At 39.1% G+C, this 20,206-nt stretch overlaps 1 protein-coding gene across 3 annotated transcripts; it reads left to right on the top strand.

The window, feature by feature from the left end:
- Positions 1-727: 727 nt before the first annotated feature.
- LOC120048321 (SH3 domain-containing kinase-binding protein 1-like) lies at positions 728-20,206 on the top strand. Of its 3 annotated transcripts, XM_038994201.1 has the most exons (18): positions 728-832; positions 2,049-2,206; positions 2,497-2,554; positions 3,085-3,194; positions 4,117-4,207; positions 4,321-4,382; positions 4,495-4,540; positions 5,720-5,814; positions 7,130-7,231; positions 7,750-7,801; positions 14,002-14,052; positions 14,263-14,386; positions 15,793-15,958; positions 16,842-16,895; positions 17,131-17,321; positions 17,728-17,791; positions 18,089-18,156; positions 18,270-20,206. In XM_038994201.1, exons 1-17 carry the CDS (start codon positions 829-831, stop codon positions 18,119-18,121), a joined length of 1,461 nt encoding a protein of 486 aa, XP_038850129.1. In that variant the 5' UTR covers positions 728-828; the 3' UTR covers positions 18,122-18,156; positions 18,270-20,206. The 3 variants fall into 3 exon arrangements, with proteins under 3 accessions (XP_038850129.1, XP_038850128.1, XP_038850130.1); XM_038994200.1 differs by having other exon boundaries at positions 18,089-20,206; XM_038994202.1 differs by lacking the exon at positions 16,842-16,895 and having other exon boundaries at positions 18,089-20,206.

Here is a 20,206-nt window from a genome sequence, read left to right as displayed (position 1 = left end):
TCATGTAGCCTACTTTAGGCCAGCTAATAGCCTAACCATTCAATCAACGTTATGGACTAAACATTTAAATCCTGTCGCTGTAGTATTCTTTCTGTGACAATATAGGTCAACATGAGTAAACATGAGGTAGATAATATTTAACGGGAAACCATTCAATGAAGTAAAACAGTATTAGCAATAGAGGGTGAAAATGTTCACATATTACTGCCTGGAGCCTCCAAGACAAAAGTTCAATAACTTGAGAGAGTAATGCAATGAATTTATTCTTTGCTGCAGCAATGTCCTTTTCATGCACGCCATTGCGGAGTTGTTCAGGTTTAGTCAAGCATGCTCGTTATCTGCAATCTCCAATGTAAGCTTTTCTATGAATGGACACCTATTCTACCGTAAGGGGTACACACACACATACAGTCCACACACAATTACGTCACATTGACGTATTGTGACTGCCTTGTTTCTTTCCCATACAATGTATGACAGTTACTTGTGCAGCTGAAAATGTGGTCATGTTCTTTTTTCACCCTTGCCTATCGTCTCTCTCCAAAAAGAAACCTGTCCCACCTGTTCTATCTCTCTCTCCTCTTACTCTCTCACTTGCTCTCTCTCCTGGCTGGTGTCCTCCTCCTGGCTGGTGGCTTGTCATGACTAGCCGAAGTAGATGTTAATGATTGACTAGAGGGAAGGAGGGCCCTGGCTAGCCATATATAGCTTTGCTCCTTGGGCAATACTTTCTTTCAGTTCTCCTTCTGTAGCATGAGGTGTCTGTCTGTCCTCTGAAGAGGATTTACATAACAGTCTAGAAGAGAGAGTAAAGCTTTGTAAGAAGTCATGGGTAAGTAAGTGCATTGTAACTGTTGTCCATTCAGCAGTGTCTAGAAGGGTTTGGGGAATGTTTACAATGTCTGTCAATCAATCAGTTATATTCAGGGCAATTGACAAGAACTATAGTTTGTATTCCCAAATAATAGTTGCGAGTGGAGGTGATTTTAGTATACCAGATATGTAGGCCTGTTCATGTTTCTAGATTATACACCCTCTTTGTCAGAAAACAGACAACAGAGATAATGATCTTGCTGCTTTATTATCCAGAAAACAAAGTGGTAGTAGATATCTGGGTGTCCACTATACTTTTGTATTTGGTGTTGCAGGGTTGCTTCATAGCTAACATTGACATAAATGCCTAAAGACAGGTAAACAGGTTAGCACTAGTACTAGCAGTGGGTAAGGTACATTTTTTATTATTTTCTTACTTACAGGTTGGTTGTAGGCAATGGGTGTGTGTGGTACTGAAGAAAAAAATATATATTCCTCGCCAAAAAACTACTTGAACAGAAACCTTGTCACTATCCCAGGGCAAATTCCAAACTGTAATGTTTTGGTATCCATTTTGCTGCCCCGGTACTGTACTGTAACCTTGCTTTACATACGTGTTGTTTAAGCACAAATATGCTACAGGAGACTGATTTGGTTTACAAAGGCCTTGGTGTTTAGTCAGGAAAAAACAAACGTGTTTCTCGCCTATGATTTACTGTACGTTCCAAACACAATAATCTTGACGTCACATTGTTGTCCATTGCAACTCTACTCCTCTCCTCCCCGCCTTGCATGGAACATACCACATATCCTGTTGAAACAAGCATTGCCTTTCTAGACGTTGGGGCACTACCTGTCTAATGAGTTCAAATAAACGTGCAATACCATTACCCTTCTCACACTATGCAGCCAAGCTGAGTCAAACAAGCTGGTTATATACCCACTATAGTTGCCAAAACCATGCTAGAGAGAACAATGTGATAGGCAATATCTATGCCAGCACACGGTTTGGATCAGCACAATAGTGTGAAAAGGGTCCCCGTAATCTCTCTTCCCTCCCTATGTCTTTGAGTTACCAGACTATGGTGTTAACCTTCTAGACGTTGGGCCACATTTGTTAAATGACCCTAAATAACTGCAGTTCCTCAAGCAATATTTTTAGGTCTGTTTGAAAAGAGAATGAAACTTGCAACATCATATTCTCTTCCCCCTCCTCCCCTATTTGTGTGTCTCAGAGGTGCTGGTGCTGATCGCCTTTGAGGGCACAATGGGAGATGAGATGACGGTGCAGGTGGGAGACGTAGTGACGAGTGTCACCAATGCCAGCGAGGAGGGCTGGCTGGAGGGGGAACTGAGGGGCAAGAGGGGCATCTTCCCCTCTAACTTCGTCAAGGTACGGTATGTCCATCAAGAGTTTGCCTTCACGCCTTCAGTCCCAGGATTAGGATGAATACCATCTCAATTCAGTCGACGAAGGAAGTCAGATGAAATGATATTCTGTCAAGGAACTGAAATTCCATTGTTTCAGTTTACTTCCTTCCTTGACTGATTTGAAATCAATTTGACCACAACTCTGATCAGCCTACTGTATGTGCATTTTCATGAACTACCCATTGTATACTGTATTACTTGACTCGTTAGCTTTTTCCTTGTATGTGTTTATATCTTTTATTTCCCACACAGGAGGTGCCAGTGTTTTTGATAGGTGACAGCAAGAGGGAACCAAGAAGCCTACGGAAATGTAAGTCACTCTCCAATGTCTTTAAACGTCCACCGCCGTGACACTCTGCTTATTGTGTTTCCCATAACTTGATCCGTAACAAAAACTGTATCCAGATATGTTGTTTCCCCAGTCTATCAAACATGAACCCTGTATTGTACTGAAATATGGAAGTGTTTTGGTTTGTGCCCATCGAGATACACACACTTTGTCAGCAAGACAGGCTGAAACAAGTCATTAAAGGCCCTGTGTAGATATACAGCATAATTATAATGTACAAAGAAGGAACAGATAAAAGCCACACAGGGTCAACTGTTATGGTACAGTCCCTTTGAGGGATTCAATTAGTTACAACACGAAGAAGCTTCAATTCTTCTAGTCATGCTTTGAGTCTGGAGTCTATAAGTTATCACATTGAGACTTCTGTATTTGTTTACTTCTACATTTCTCTACTGAATTTCTATTCATCATTAGTTTGAACTATTATTTTTTACAATAATAAGAAAGGTTTTGACAAATTTTGTGGCTGGTACAATGCTTTGTTCATGCAGCAATGATGATTAAACAAACAAGGAAGTGTGAGGTGGCCTTTGCCTACACTCCCTTGAATGAGGACGAGCTGGAGCTGGTTGTCGGGGAGACCATTGAGATCCTCAGAGAGGTAAAGCGCTGCTTTTATCATTACTGACACTAGATTATCAATAGATGGGAAGACACTTGCCAACATACTAGAAAAGGAATCAAACAAATATCCCACGAGACAATTTAACGAGGCCCTAGACCCAAATGATTTTGAGACCCCTGCTATAGAGTATCAGTGTAAATGTGTTGTAGGTTGTTGGAGAGAACATTGGCTGCTCTATTTAGAAGGATATGTTTATGTTTTTACTTCCTTATTGGAGTGTCATATCATATTTACTTTCTTTGCATCATATCTCTAATGGCAAATTCATGAGGGATCAACCACAAATCATTTATCTTGTTTGAGTAGATATATGATACTAAAATGATATGATACTAAAATGTCACCCCTCCAAAAGCTCAGAAAAACAAATAGTCACACAGACATTTCCAGCAATGCATATTCATTGTGATATTTCCCCAAGATTATCCTGAGAAATCACGTTTCTCGCACACATTACAGCTTTACTTTGAGGTGTGTACAGATGTAGGCTCTTCATTTGAGCCAGTTTGCTACAGCAGGAAAATAATCCTGCAGCAGTAACAGGAAATTATAGTTATTACGTGGATCACAGGACGTTGGTGGCACCTTATTAATTGAGGAGCACGGGCTCGTGGTAATGGTTTCGCCGTTCCAGACATTATTATGAGCCGTCCTCCCCTCATGTAGCCTCCACTGATGTGGATTATGATTCATGGATATTTCACAATAAATTAAACTTTAGAAACCTTTTTAAACCTGAAATACACTGAGTTTTACATTTCCTGCATTGCAGGAAAGTTCTCCTGCTACAGGGTGATCAAATTATGCACGTGGATGATTGGTGAAACTCTGTTATACGGTGCTTTTCTTATATTTCTGTTTCTCTTTCTTTTTACTTCTCTCTTTTAACACCGGACAGATTGAAGATGGGTGGTGGATGGGAATGAAAAGTGGTAAAGTGGGAGCGTTTCCATCAAACTTCGCCAAAGAGATATTTGTCTCTCCAAAAGGTTGGATTTTCAAATGGCCTTTTTTCTTTTGGACTGCAGAGTTACTGTACATGTTCTGAGAGTGGACTTGAATCAATATATCCTTATAGAACTTCCTCCTCAATCTTTTTCAGATGTCAAGCATAACGAGGGCAAAACAAGACGCAAACTCTCAGATACAATGTTTAGTAAAGAGGTATGGAACGCAAGATAAAATCAAAATACAATACACATGGGATGTTTTTCTCCTGAACACGTAGGTGTGAGATGCCATTGATGAATTTTAATACATTTGTTTTTTTGTTAAGACAAAGCTACCTCAGAGGACGAGTGTTAGGAACAAAACAAAAAATTGTAAGTTTCTATAGTTCTTATTCCTACTTTATGTATGTCGTATAAATGAGTGAAATACATTTTAAATTGCAAAATAAAAGGTCCATCCTTGTACCCATCATCAAATTCATCCTCCTTGTGGGAGAGACTTTTTGATACATTGAATGAAACTGCAAAGCAATGTCTCGGCTGAATATATGTTCTGATGTACTACAACAACAGTGAGACCTCTGCTTGTGACAAGTGTTCTATTTTTGGACCAAACTACCACTTAGGCAGGTGTCCACAAAGAATAGACAGCCACATCATTGGCATGTGACAGTCAGTAATTCCCGCAGTTTACCCAATAGGCTATGTGGGTGTGGGCCCACAGAAACGTTGACGTTAACCCTGGCTTGATGTCACAGTTTAATGAAGTCAATGGTTCAAACAGGTTAATCTCAAAGCTTCACAGTTCACACCCTTCACAGAAAAAGATATGGAAGTATGGACTGATATTCTTCCTTGTCGATTGGCTAGTCATGATCAGTGGTGTAAAGCACTTCAGTAAAAATACTTTAAAGTACTACTTAAGTCGTTTTTTGGGGGTATCTTTACTATTTATATTTTTGACTATTTTTACTTTACTACATTCCTAAAGAAAATAATGTACTTTTTACTCCATACATTTTCCCTGACACCCAAAAGTACTCATTACATGTTGAGTGCTTAGCAGGACAGGAAAATGGTCCAATTCACGCACTTATCAAGAGAACAAGTGGTCATCCCTACAGCCTCTGATCTGGCACTCACTAAACACAAATGCATTGTTTGTAAATGATGTATTTTGGAGTGTACCCCTGGCTATCTTTACATTTTAAAAACAAGACAACGGTGCCATCTAGTTTGCTTTATATAAGGAATTTGAAATGATTTATAATTGTACTTTTGATACTTAAGTATATTTAGAACCAAATACTTTTAGACTTTTACTCAAGTAATATTTTACTAGGTGACTAACTTGAGTAACTTTCGATTAAGGTATCGATACTTTTACTCAAGTATGACAATTGGGTACTTTTCCACCACTGGTCATGATGAGGTATTGTGATAAATTACTGTCAGCGTCTGTTCAACATGATCTCACAACCAACCTATTCCAGCCATGCATTGCTTAGGTTCTCTTTATAACACTCCCTTCTCTCTTTTATGTCTACTCAGTGAAAGAATGTTGTCAAGTCATGTTCGACTATCCAGCCTTGACCGAGGATGAGTTAAATCTAAAGAAGGGAGACATTGTTACAATCATCACCAAGGTTTGTACGAATGCTGTCATCCATGTTCCCCAATACAATATACCTGTATGACTTTAGGGACCAAAATCAAGAATATTTTGCTCCAGTTTTGGACTAGAATTTACCTGGTTATACAATTTCATAAATATTTTTTCTCCTCTTCAACCAGACAAACCTGTTAAGTGACTTGTGAGCAATTCCGTGAAAATATGTGCCACTTGACGACAAAGCATGCACAATTACATAAGTAGGGAAAACATCCAGAAATCTGATGGTATAAATTATATTCCAAATTACAGTGGTGTAAAGTAACTACATTAAGTAAAAATACTTTAAAGTATTACTTAAGTAGTTTCTGTACTTTACTCCAATATATATACACACCTACTCATTCAAGGGTTTTTCTTTATTTTTACAATGTTCTACATTGTAGAATAATAGTGAAGACATCAAAACTATGAAATAACACATATTGAATCATGTAGTAACCAAAAAAGTGTTAAACAAATTAAAATATATTTTGTAGCCACCCTCTGCCTTGATAACAGCTCTGCACACTCTTGGCATGCTCTCAATCAGCTTCATGAGGTAGTCACCTGGAATGAATTTCAATTCACAGGTCTGCCTTGTTAAAAGTTAATTTGTGGAATATCTTTCCTTCTTAATACGTTTGAGCCAATCAGTTGTGTCAAGGTAGGGGTGGTATACAGAAAAACGCCTCCATGTTATGGCAAGAACAGCTCAAATAAGCAAAGAGAAACGACAGTCCGTCATTACACTTTTTTGGTTCCAAAATGATTCCATATGTGTTATTTCATAGTTTTGATGTCTTCACTATTATTCTACAATATAGAAAACTGTAAAAATAAAGAAAAACCCTTGAATGAGTAGGTGTGTCCAAACTTTTGACTTATACTGTATATATCAAAGAGAGAATCGTGCCGTCTGGTTTGCATAAAATAAGGACTTTGATGTCTAGCATGAACTTTTACTTTTTACTTTTACTCAAATATGACAATTGAATACTTTTCCCACCACTGTACTTAAGTATATTCAAAACCAGATACTTTTACTGAAGTAGTATTTTCCTGGGTGACCTTGACTTTTTCTTGAGAAATTTTCTATTAAGGAATCTTTACTTTTACTCAAGTATGATAATTGAGTACTTTTTCCCACACTGCCAAAATATAAGTGGAAAAGGGAGGTTTATGATAACTTTGAAGATCAAATAATAGTGTCCACTGTGGGCAATGAACATGGTCCGCATGGACATTGTCGTTTTTTGAACTATGTGTAGTTTTTTGAGTTGCTCTTTACACAATCTCTTCTTCTGAAGGAAACAGAGGACGAGGGCTGGTGGGAGGGAGAGATGAACGGACGCAGAGGTTTTTTCCCCGACAACTTCGTCATGGTGATACCGACGACAGACGGTCTCCAAGTGAGTTGTAGCAAGGAATGAGGGAAATGTTCCCAGCAATAGTCCTGCTGTAGCCCTGTGAATGGGAATTTCCCCCCACACATTCCATGGGGGTTTAGCCATTACATTACACTGACCTAAGCAGCCATGACACCCATCAGTAATGAACATGAGCTATTTATTAGACCGCAACAGGTCAATAAAAACAAAGCCCTTCATCTACAGTTGGCTGACATAAAAATAAATTTCCAGTCAGGTCTTTCTTATATAGCTAACTTATAAAAGGTTTCTGACTCAAAGATCTCTTCAACGTTTGCAGTTTAGGAGTCACTGACAAAAATGTCTGTCTGTGGAAAGAGTGTGTTAGTTTAATTTTAATTGTATTCATTTTATATCATTTAAAAAATAAAAATAAACAAGACAATACGAATGGCCGCTCGCATCACTGGGTGCTCTAATCAGTGGGTGTGTGTTTCTGCAAATAGGCAGTAGAGAGAGACTGAGCCAACCTGTTGTGATTTCCGTCCCTTTTCCTCCAGTCTGGGAGCACCAGCCAACCACCTGCACGCCGTGGCACGGAAAGACGCTCAGGTAAAGATAGCAACTTCCTGTATTAACAGAGAGACCAGTGCAACAGGATATACTGTACATCAGTTAGTCCATGATACCAATATGACAGTACAGAATGTCTTGTGATTTAGATGCTGACGATGGAGCTTATGAGGTGAAACAGAATAGCTGGTGCAACAAAACATACCATAGAGTTCCCAATGAATTACTATTATAATTAGTATTAGTATTTTAATTCCTAATTTTATGGTGACACCAATCTGTGACACACCAATATGATTTAGAGATGCAAATGGGCGCTGAATTAGAGAATTCTCACAACGAAATGGCTACGGTTGCTACTGTTTTCGTCTGCGGTGGTGTTCAGTCTGGCACGGTGTTCATGTTTTTAGGGTGTGTGAGGTTGTTGTTTTAGCAGCTGAAAATGAGATGCTTTTGTGTGGTCCAAATGGCTTCCTGAATATTTCAAAATCAAGGTCTTTGTATTTTACAGATACTGTTCTTGTAGATGGAAAACAGACATTAACATAGGCATGTTACAAAACATTTAATACTATACTCAGGTTGAGGGAGTATGGTGACCCTACCGGTCAAATTACAGTAGCTTTTAAAATTGAGTGACAATGACACAGGGAGACACCTCACCTCCTCTCTACTCAACCAAAACATCCAGAACCTTAACACCTATAAAGACCTACAGAAAACCCTGCAAAGACTGAAACCACATCAGGATCTTTGCTATTTCACAGAGACGATCATATTATTCTCTCCAAAAAAGTTGTGACATCAACACTTGAATCTTGGATGATGATTCATAATGGCCTTGTGCTAACATCCACTCTGCCTGTTTGTCTGTCGGCTGTCTGTAACCGAACCACACTGAGGTTTTTATTAGCAAACCAGACCACAGACACACTCACATTTCTTCAGTCCAGACCAATATAAACGCAGGAAAGCCCCAGAATACTCAGCTATTTTGGCGTCAAATTCACACAACCACACCTATATTAGATACTTTGACAATCTAAAATGTGGTTTGTATGATATAAATGGAAGCTCCCAATCATCCCTATTTCAGATACTAGTTTTTTTTGCCTCTCAATTATCTATAGCTATGCATAAATGATTGTTCATTGTGGAAGTTTCAAAGCTGTTCAAATGTTTCAATTTGACCTCTCTTGACCTGATAAAGTCTAAAGTGCTAGCATTTTAATAGGTGGTATATTTAGTCTCAACGTTTTGATGACTGTATGTTGTTCAATGAAGGAATAGACCCACTGGGCACACCACATCATTTCAATGTGGATAATAAGTTATCAATGGCATTCAAGATTCTGAACAGATGATTATAGCAATTGTGAAGCTCTCCACAGACCTGCGACAACCTATGCATGCTATCTTGAACATATGATTACATAAGAAGAAATGTATAGTTACAGTAACCTCACAGTGGCCATGGATGTGTTAATCATTTTCAGGATGAATGTTACATTCGTTTGTAAGATAGACTTAACTTTTACTGTACTAAAAAAGTTATATTGAATTGTGCTTGGTTGACAACGCAACCAAACATTAACATTTAAAAGAGATGCATCTACCTCTTGGATAGTTCCATCTGAGCCACTGGCTTAAATCGCATTCTTTAACTTTTATTTTTTAAGTGGAGATGTGAATCCAACATAGAATTTGTTAACGTGTCGACAAGTTCATTTATTATAGTTCAAAAATGATATTGTGTTTGGTTGTCAACTCCTGGATAGTTCCATCTGTGCAACTGACTTCTGACTTTAATTGCAGTTTGTCTACAAATTAATATTTTGATATGTTATCTTCACGTCTCTTTCTCAACCAAACATCTACATTTAAAAATAGGACTAAATAAAATGAAATAAAACTTTAAAATGCACTAAATGAAGTTTGATTTGATTTAATCCTATTCTTTAACTTAGATTTTTGGTTGAGATGGAGTCGCGAATCCAACATATCAGACAAACTGGAATTAAAGTCATATTGAGTCAGTCGCAGAGATGGAAGCAAAGCAAAAACTCTCCTTCAAATGTTAATATTTGGTTGTGTTGACAACGAAACACAATTCAATATTACATTACATTTGAAATCAACCAGAGGTTGAAACCCTAGGCCTATTGTAAACAACAATAGCTGGTGATGACTTTGCAAATGCTATAGACCTAAATAGCATCATTGATGTTAAATGAGTGGTAAAGTATGGTCACATTTCATTTGTTCTGTTAAACCTACCCTTTGGAATGACTTTGATAGCAACAGCGAATCTATTTATTTTCAAAGTGGAGCACACTCAACCATCGTTCTCACGATAGCACATTGGTAATAGTGATGAATTACATAGCTACAGTACCAGTCAAAACTTTGGACACACCAACTCATTCCAGGGTTTTTCTTTATTTTGACTATTTTCTACATTGTAACAGTAGTGTAAAGTACGTAAGTAAAAATACTTTAAAGTACTACTTAAGAGGTTTGTTGGCTACTTTTACCACTACATTCCTAAAGAAATAATGTACTTTTTACTCCATACATTTTCCCTGACACCGAAAAGTACTCGTTACATTTTGACAGGAAAGTGGTCCAATTCACACACTTATCAAGAGAACATCCCTGGTCATTCTTACTGCCTCTGATCTGGCGGACTCACTAAACACAAATGCTTCATTTGTAAATTAGGTCTGAGTGTTGGAGAAAAAAAAAAAGAAAAAAAAAGAAAACTGTGCCGTTTGCTTTGCTTAGTATAAGGAATTTGAAATGATTTATACTTTTACTATTGATACTTAAATATATTTTAGAAATTCAATTTACTTTTGATACTTACGTATATTTTAAACCAAATACTTTTACTCTAGTATTTTACTGGGTGACTTTCACCTTAACTTCTACTCAAGTATTACAATTTAGTACTTTTTCCACCACTGCATTGTAGAATAATAATGAAGACATCAAAACTATGAACACATATGGAATCATGTAGTAACCCAAAAAGTGTTAAATTAAAATATATTTTATATATTTGAGATTCTTCAAAGAAGCCACACTTTGCTATGATGACAGCTTTGCACACTCTTGGCATTGGCTCAACTAGCTTCATGAAGTAGTCACATGGAATGCATTTAAATTAACAGGTGTGCCTTGTTAAAAGTTAATTTGTGGAATTTCTTTCCTTAATGCGTTTCAGCCAGTCAGTTTTGTTGTGACAAGGTAGGGGTGAAATACAGAAGATATCCCTATTCGGTAAAAGACCAAGTCCATATTATGGCAAGAACAGCTCAAATAAGCAAAAATAAATGACAGTCCTTCATTACTTTAAGACATGAAGGTCAGTCAATACGGAAAGTGGCAAGAACTTTGAACGTTTCTACCATCAAGCGCAATGATGAAACTGGTTCTCATGAGGACCGCCACAGGAAAGGAAGAACCAGAGTTGCCTCTGCTACAAAGGATAAGTTCATTACAGTTACCAGCCTAAGATTGCAGCCCAAATAAATGCTTCACAGAGTTCAAGTAACAGACACATCTCAACATCAACTGTTCAGAGGAGAATGCGTGAATCAGGCCTTCATGGTCAAATTGCTGAAAAGAATCCACTACTAAAGGACACCAATAAGAAGAAGATACTTGCTTAGGCCAAGAAACACGAGCAATGGACATTAGACAGGTGGAAAACTGTCCTTTAGTCTGATTCCAAATTTGCATGTCTTTGTGAGATGCAGAGTAAGTGAATGGATGATCTCCGCATGTGTGGTTCCCACCATGAAGCATGGAGGAGGAGGTGTGATGTTGTGGGGGTGCTTTGCTGGTGACACTGTCTGTGATTTATTTAGAATTCAAGGCACACTTAACCAGCATGGCTACCATAGCATTCTGCAGCGATAAGCCATCCCATCTGGTTTGCGCTTAGTGGGACTATCATTTGTTTTTCAACAGAACAATGACCCAAAACACACCTCCAGGCTGTGTAAGGGCTATTTGACCAAGAAGGAGAGTGATGGAGTGCTGTATCAGATGACATGGCCTCCACAATCATCCGACCTCAACCCAATTGAGATGGTTTGGGATGAGTTGGACCGCAGAGTGAAGGAAAAGCAGCCAACATATGTGGGAACTCCTTTAAGACTGTTGGGAAATCATTCCTTATGAAGCTGGTTGAAAGAATGCCAAGAGTGTGCAAAGCTGTCATCAAGGCAAAGGGTGGCTACTTTGAAGAATCTAAAACATGACTCCATATGTGTTATTTCATAGTTTTGATGTCTTCACTATTATTCTACAATGTGGAAAATAGTTCAACTAAAGAAAAACCTTTGAATGATTAGGAGTGTTCAAACTTTTGTCTGGTACTGTAAGCAGGGCTTGGTTTAAACCCTGGATGGGAGACCAAAGGGGAGCTATAAATAAGTTATCCAGTAGGAGGTGCTGCCTAGCCTAATGATCTGACATTGTTTTAAAGAAACAAGTGCGACATATTTGATGTTGAAATTTGGTGATGACATAATCCTGTGGTTGTAATTTCACCCTCAAACCAAGAGTTGACGTGGATTACTTCTTTCAAATCCAGTGTCGTTTCCATGTAACAATACGCTGACAAATTACATTCAAACAAAGTTGATTCAACCAGTTTGTTCCCAGTGGGGAGGGATAGACAGCATGTAACACATGTTTTGCCTTAAACAGTAAAAGAGGATGTGGGAGTCCAATCTTGAGACTGTCAGTAGCACACATTGCAGGATGTGGTTCACAGGCAGGTTTTATCTAAGTGCACCAGATCTTGTTCCAAACACACACTTCTGCTGACGTTACAACTTGTGTGTAAGACGTTAACTGTTAGTTAGCTGTTAGGCTGGACGTTTCTTCCCAGCTTTAAATAAATAAAGCCTTTCTAATTGAATACAAGGAGTACACAACATTAAGGTGCAATATTTCAATCTTATAATGTATTTTAATAATAAATCTGTGCACAAATACTCAAAATAAGTTTGTTATTGCTACAAGACCCCTTTGATTGAAGTTGAGAGGCACTGGCTCTTGCTGAACAATAACAAACGGTCATATCTTGCTTTGAGTTCGAGTTCAAACATTAAAGGGCCTAACAGTCATTTGGAGATAATATCATCCCAACTCAAAACTGCACTTGAATCCCTCCACCCCATCGCTCCTACTACTCCATTGGCGTCTAGTGTCACTGGGGGGTTGCAGTTATGTCACAGGAAGTCATACACCATGATGGAGAGGGGAATGTAACACAGTTGGTCACATGACCTGGGTGAGATGCCTTGGAGGATGCCAGGGGGTGGGGGACCGTAGAGAGCGCTGTCTGTCACAGTGGCTTTTCACAAGCGGCCCAAGCAGCCAACTCTGCAACAACTCTAGTGCTTCACATTGGTGGAAGGGCTTGGTCAGGGAGTTTTACATATGCTTTGAACTGAGAAGGTAGGCTCTATTCTCATTCATTTAGTATTGGTACTTGGTCTGTGGAATTCATCATCACCAGTCTCTTTTGGTGGTTTATTGTCTTACATGTTGGCATGACACTCATCATGTTCTTCCTCTGTATCTTGAGAGATGTGCTAAAAGCTATAATGTAGATTTATGTGGTTATTGACTTGACTGTATTGTGGTCAGTTCCCTTAACTGCACTCTAGTTAATCATTTCTTTTTTTATTAAACACTATAATTACTTGGTCAACTCTTAATGGTAATTGAAAGGCAGAATATTGTGCTTTGTCAAAAGACACTCCCATAAGTCTATTATACCTAGCTGTTCACACTTGAGGGATCTCCTTTGTGATAAGTTAGTTCCACCCCCCAAGCCAAGGCCTTCTCAAGGGAGATTATTGGGAACAGTAACTACAGTATGGTGGATTCTGTAGGATTCTATTGGACACGGCTGTGAACTAGCCTGCTCCTATGACATGCAGAATCTTGGCTTCGCATGCCACTATACTGGTTGGAATTTAATCAAACTCAAATGGAAGAAAATGAACAATGTTTCTGCGCTACATGAATATTCATTTGCATTTTAATGAAATTATGCTAAGTACATTTTTGCTGAGAATTATTAACCCTGGAGGTCTGTGTCTTGATGCTGTTGAACACTCACCGTTGTCATAGCGAGGAGAACACACCAGTAGCAAGTTAGATAGCTGTGGCCGTGTATAATATGGTGTGTATTTTGTGCTCTTATGGTCTTCTAGTCAAGGCAGAGGGTTCAGCGATGGAGAAGAGCAGCCCTGCAAAAGCAAAAGGTAAGATACAGTATGTTGATACCGTTCAATTAAAGTACAGTTTTACTGTGTCTGTAGTCTCATTTAACCAGATGTTGTATTAAATGATACTTTAAAATACAGAGGAGATGATGCTTTACAATTGTACCAAGGTGTGTGTGTGTTGTTAACAAGTATGTACGAGTACAGTTTGCTTACTAGCAATGCTTAAGTGTGCACATGTGCGCACAGATGAGAAACCAGAGAGTAAAGACCTGAGAAGCAACCCCCCAACCAAAGTCAAGCTCCCTGCTCCAAGTAGACCTGCACAACCACCTCCAGTGAAGGACAAGCCTCTGAAGTTTGGTAGTAGCAAGTGAGTGATTCTAGAATATCCACTACTGTTTTTAAGTTGTGTCACTTATAAATGTCATTGTTTTTGAAAGGAAAACCTTTTTTTTGTCCATTAAAATAACATCAAATTGATCAGTGAACAGGCTGGCCTTCTAGGCAGAGTTGCAAAGAGAAAGCCATATCTCAGACTGGCCAATAAAAATAAAAGATTAAGATGGACAAAAGAACACAGACACTGGACAGAGGAACTCTGCCTAGAAGGCCAGCATCCCGGAGTCGCCTGTTCACTGTTGACGTCGAGACTGGTGTTTTGCGGGTACTATTTAATGAAGCTGCCAGTTGAGGACTTGTGAGGCGTCTGTTTCTCAAACCACATTTTTTTCTCAGTCAACACCAACTATTTAGGTAGAGTATGGAGTAGTGCCAACACTATAGTATTGCCAACATGAATGCAATCTTAATCCAATGTTGACACTAATATCACTCCATAGTATCAAGTATGAAAGTAAATAGTGAGACTTGTAAATGAAGGATTGCTTCATGAAGCATTGCTTTCAGATTTTGTTACTGATCGGAATGGACAAATAGGGCACTCATATGGAAGCCTTAGTAGTTATATAATTGCAAAAGCCACTAATAAGAAAAGCAAAAGATCTCTATCAAGACAGGAACTGTTGATTCTCTTTAAACTGGCAAGGAAGGAGAGTTTTGGTTGGTGCCTAGGTTACTATAGCACAGTCTTCATGTCTTAATGCTGAATTGCCAAGATTCCCAAACCTTGAGCGGTGCACTGGAAACTCTGGGATGAGTCAGTGTGGGCCTAAACAGACGAGAGCAGCCCATTTCCTGTTTCCTGAACAAACACACACGCACACAAACACGACTGGGAAAACAAAAAGGCAGTCTTTACCAAGGGGCAACTGACGAAGAAAAAGCCATTCGGACTGTTCTTTCCGAGTAACTGTCACATGTTGGAGGCAATGCAATGATAGTGTGGCCTTGGCTAAAAGCATTTTGCTTATTTGTAAAATTCACTTGGGATTAAATCATTATACTTGCAAAGGTCAAACAAGTTTGTATATTTTATTAAAAGCTGTTGCGTATTTTTTGTTCTAGTGAGGGTGTGGATGTTGAAAGGGGAAGTCTTAATGCTTGGCTAAACATGAACTCACTGAGGTTTCAATATGCAGTACATCACCACCTGCCTCTAAAAACATGCAACAGGATGTCACTTTTTCCACACTGAACCACAACAATTTTAATCAAAAGAAAATCTCAACTGTAGAAAATGAAGCATATCTTTCAATTTCCTTTGTCTACATCACAGATTTTTGGGTCTAGTTAACCTTATGAATCAACCAGTGTAGGCCTGAAATAATGAAGGTTTAATTTCTCTGAAATAAATGCCTACATATTTTCCCCCATTAGAGCCAATGGCGATCTCCCTCCCCTTTCACCAAAAAGTTCAGAGGACAGCAACTCGGACCAGTTTGACGGAGTGGACGTGTCCCCTGAGAAACTGAGTCACCCCACAGCCAACAGAGCCAAACCCCCACAGAGACGACCTCCATCAGCCCTCGTCATCAGTCCACAGGTATGGCGACAATATTCCATATTGTATTATTATTAATATTATTATGGTACAGAATGCACCTCTGTACAGTGTACATATGACATACTAGGAACAGAAGCATTTCGCTACACCCACAATGACATTTACTAAATATGTGTATGCAACCAAAAGAATGGTATTGGATTTGATTTACTACAGATCGCATGTTAGAACAGAGTCACACATCCATGGAAGCTGTCAGAGTTACTTTGAGTTAGTGTCATTGTCGTATGTGTGTTCTAACATGGACACCACACAGTTATGTTTCCTCTGAAACCACAGGGAGACAATGTGGCTTAATCACATGACGCATGACAGTAGACCCCCCCAACCCTTAGGTTATCATAGCGATGATGATACAATCCCTGATTTGTCTATTGTCATGACGTTACCAGTCCATATCTGCCCAAAGGTGCACACTATACTCCACATCCCCTCTGAAACCACAGGGGGGCAGTGTGGCCCAACACTCATCATGTAGTGACATTATGAACCCACAACCCCAGGTTAACATAGAGATGATGATACATTCTCTGGTTAGTCTGATGTCATTTTCTAATGTCACGCCACAAGTACATATCTGCCTAGAGGAATCATTGTCATCACAGTCATAGGGGCATATCAGTGGAGAATAGTGGCCCTTGTTAGATTACATTCCTCCAGAGTTTCCCTGAAGACTATTCGTTCGTATGACGTGGCCCATCTGGCCCACTAAGTCTTAACTCACCCGCCCAGAGAGAGAGATGGCCTGTTCATAAGTGGCTTGACAAGTTGCATGCCATGAAGGGTTAGTGAGGCCATGATGTGAGGAATGACTCTTAAAATGAAATCGTCATTAAGGTCATTGTTGTTGTTCTAACCCTAGGCTCTGAGTGGCAGGGACCAGACAGAAGCAGAAAAATTGCCTAAACTGCTGGAGGTTTGCAAAATTGACTTTGATTCCATATACATGAATACTCTATCATCATGTTAGGCCTTGCTGGCAAGTACATAGAACACAAAATTAACATAACAGCAATGCATCTCTCTCAAAGTATCAATTAGCCACAAAGTAACAACTGACTTTAAATAAGCTTACTGAGATTGAATAGAATTTAAAGGGCTTGAATTCTGGACCTGTCAATCCTTGACAATCAAACAGAGATACCTTGCAGATTTCAGAAAGTCATTCACCACCATCCAAGCCTGAGCATCCTACCAAGAATCCAGTACCATCCAGGCTAGCACTTCCCAAGGCTGTATTGGAGGCCAGGGCAACCCAGGAGGAGAAGCCTTGTCTGGACAGCTTACACGCTGAGGTCAGGGAGCTGAAGATGGCTCTGGAGCTGCTGCAAAACAGACATGAGTAAGTAGTATTACCCATTTTTTCAGACTTCTAGATAACCAGGGGGGAAAAAAACTTGAGGAATCTGGGACATTAACCCATTTGTTCAATTGTTCCACCAAGATATTTTCAACGATTTTGATAATAGGCAGAATCTACAGCACACCCAAAAAACAATTAGTGAAGGTGCTGAAGGCTAAATGCTAAACTGGAAAGACAGGAAAAAGTCTCTGCACACTTCCAGTCAGACCTCACCTATCCTGGTTAAACAAGACTGAATGCTGGGCTCACCATTGTTGAAACAATTCAGTATGGGTTAACCAGGCTACATCTCTCCTGCCAAAAATGTAAACCATTCCTTCATTTTCAAACTCTTCTTTGACCTCTTAGTGCATCGATTGATATATTTCCTGTTCTTTCCTTGTAGACGAGACATACAGGAAATGAAAGAGGAACTGAGAGACGAGAGAAACAAACGTGTGGCGCTGCAGGTATGTGGAATATTTACAGTGAGCTCCAAAAGTATTGGGACAGTGACTTTTTTGTTCTTTTGGCTCTGTACTCCAGCACTTTGAATTTGAAATGATACCATAACTATGAGGTTAAAGTGCAGACTGTTAAATATCACACAAATATTGCACAAATAGCATACCCCCAAGACATGCTAACCTCCCCTGTTATTGTAATAGTGAGAGGTTAGCATGACTTGTTTTGAACATACAGTGTTTGGAGTATAAACACAAGCTTTCGATTTAACTGAATATTAACACAATGTTTCCCCTATGCAGGAGGAGGTACATGGTCTTAGGACTAAACATTAATCCTAACTGACACCATGACCGGGCGGTACATCTAAGTAAGGCTCTGTAATGTCATTCCCTTGAACACAAACTTGAAGTGAAATTAAAATGTTCCTGGCATTGGAGTGCAAGAGCAGATAGAAATGATGCATATCTGCTTCCTTTGCAGACAAACCAGCTGAGGCCACATTAAGGGCTGGAATCAATCCGTATCGCTGAAGTATCACGGAAGATCCGCTTTATAGCTCGATCAAAAATGTAAAGGCAATGTTCCCGCGTTTGCATTTAAGGTAAACGCTGCATCGCAAATTACCTTTAAAGGGATACTTTGGGATTTTGGCAATGAAGTCTTTTATCTACTTCCCCGGCGTCAGATGAACCCGTGGATACCATTTTTATGTCTCTGTGTGCAGTTTGAAAGAGTTTGCTAACTAGCGTTAGCTCAATTTCTAACTAGCGTTAGTGCAATGACTGGAAGTATCTACTATCATGCTAGTAGATACCATAGACTTCCAGCCATTGCCCTAACCCTAGTTAGCATTGGCTCACAAAACTACCTCTAACATTGAGTTCATCTAACATTGAGTTCATCTGACATTGAGTTCATCTGACTGGGGAAATGGATAAAGGGCTTCATTGCCAAAATCCCGAAGTATACCTTTATATTTTAACACGGACCTTCCGCGATACTGTCGCGATAACGATTGAATACAGCCCTAGATTGTACTCTTCCATTTTGTTTGAGGGCATTCTGGACTTGATTGGCAAGGGACCAAAATTGGCAAGGGGCCAAAATGCTTTGTATATATCGACCAAAATACTTTGTAGCCGGGATTCAATTCAAGGTGGGTTATAGCGCAGTGCACAATACAACTGACAATGTGCCTTTTAAAAAGGACTTTCCCCCAATATTTACATGGTAAACACTGCACACGTTGGACCAAGCCTAAATCACTTTTAAAAGTATGTTATAGTGTGCCGTGCTTTAACACGGCACACTCAATGCCTTGCATTGAATCCCGGCCTTTGGATAGAAAATATGTTTTATTTTATATTGATGATATTGTATATTTCATTGAAAGAACAACACCACCAGAAATTACAGAGGACTGGTTTTATACATTGAATGTGGGCCATGTTTCTCAGTGATTATTTTCCTGTAAAAGCATATTTCTTATTTTTATGAGCATGTTTGGGAATATTTTGAAGCATAGTGTTCGCGGAACATGAGTCAACTGAGCAAACTACTTGTATCTTTTGTGTAAACTGCCATTGTATATAAGATCAACTATTTTGTGTCTCTTTTTTAAAATATAAAATAGAACCTGTCCAAAATACTCCAGTGACTCAGCAACTATTCTGCAATGCTGCATGCATCCATTGGGAGGCACTTTTGTACTACTGTTGTGAATTCAGTGCTGCATTGTATTTGGCTTTCAGTCCACAAAAACAAAACTATATAAGTTAATTCTGTATAAATTAACCCTTTTCTCATTTTTGGATGTGTCTTTTAGAATAGGTGCCAGGGGGTCACACTTGTGATCTAAATGTTAAATTAGTCATATAAAGGACAAAGTGAAACCACAGACATGAAAATACAAACACACTGAAATTAAGTGATCCGCCAGTGAAGCATGTCGGTATTATACTTTTGCAGCTGGATAAAAGTGGTTGCGTCAGTCACACCAGAACATTAACTTATAGCATACTGAAACTGAAAACAAGTTGACTCATCACAATGAACAAAAATAGAGGATGAAGGAAGAAAAACAAGGAGAGATTTACTGTCGGATATTTGATGAGATATCAGTATTTGTTGTTACCATTTTAGGCCTTTGTCTTCTCTTGAGTGAGTCCTATAGATCTGTTTCCCCCATCTCGGCACTAGCGACATGCTTCTGGCATGGCCCGGGAAGTCTGTGAGCTGGAAAGCACATCTGGAGAGCATCTGGAACACATTAGAGTGGGCTTCTGAAACTGCCATGGGAAAAAACTATTTTTAAAAATGGCATTGAATACACGTGATCGAGTGCAAATTCCCTCTCGGGCTAAAACTGCTAGTATAACATGAAATAAACTAAAGTAAATAAATAGGGTTTGTTGGTA

The sequence above is a fragment of the Salvelinus namaycush genome, chromosome 5, assembly GCF_016432855.1.
Source record: "Salvelinus namaycush isolate Seneca chromosome 5, SaNama_1.0, whole genome shotgun sequence".
Lineage (NCBI taxonomy): Eukaryota > Metazoa > Chordata > Actinopteri > Salmoniformes > Salmonidae > Salvelinus > Salvelinus namaycush.
Note: the sequence above shows the minus strand (reverse complement) of the source record. Positions and strands in the feature narration are given on the sequence as shown.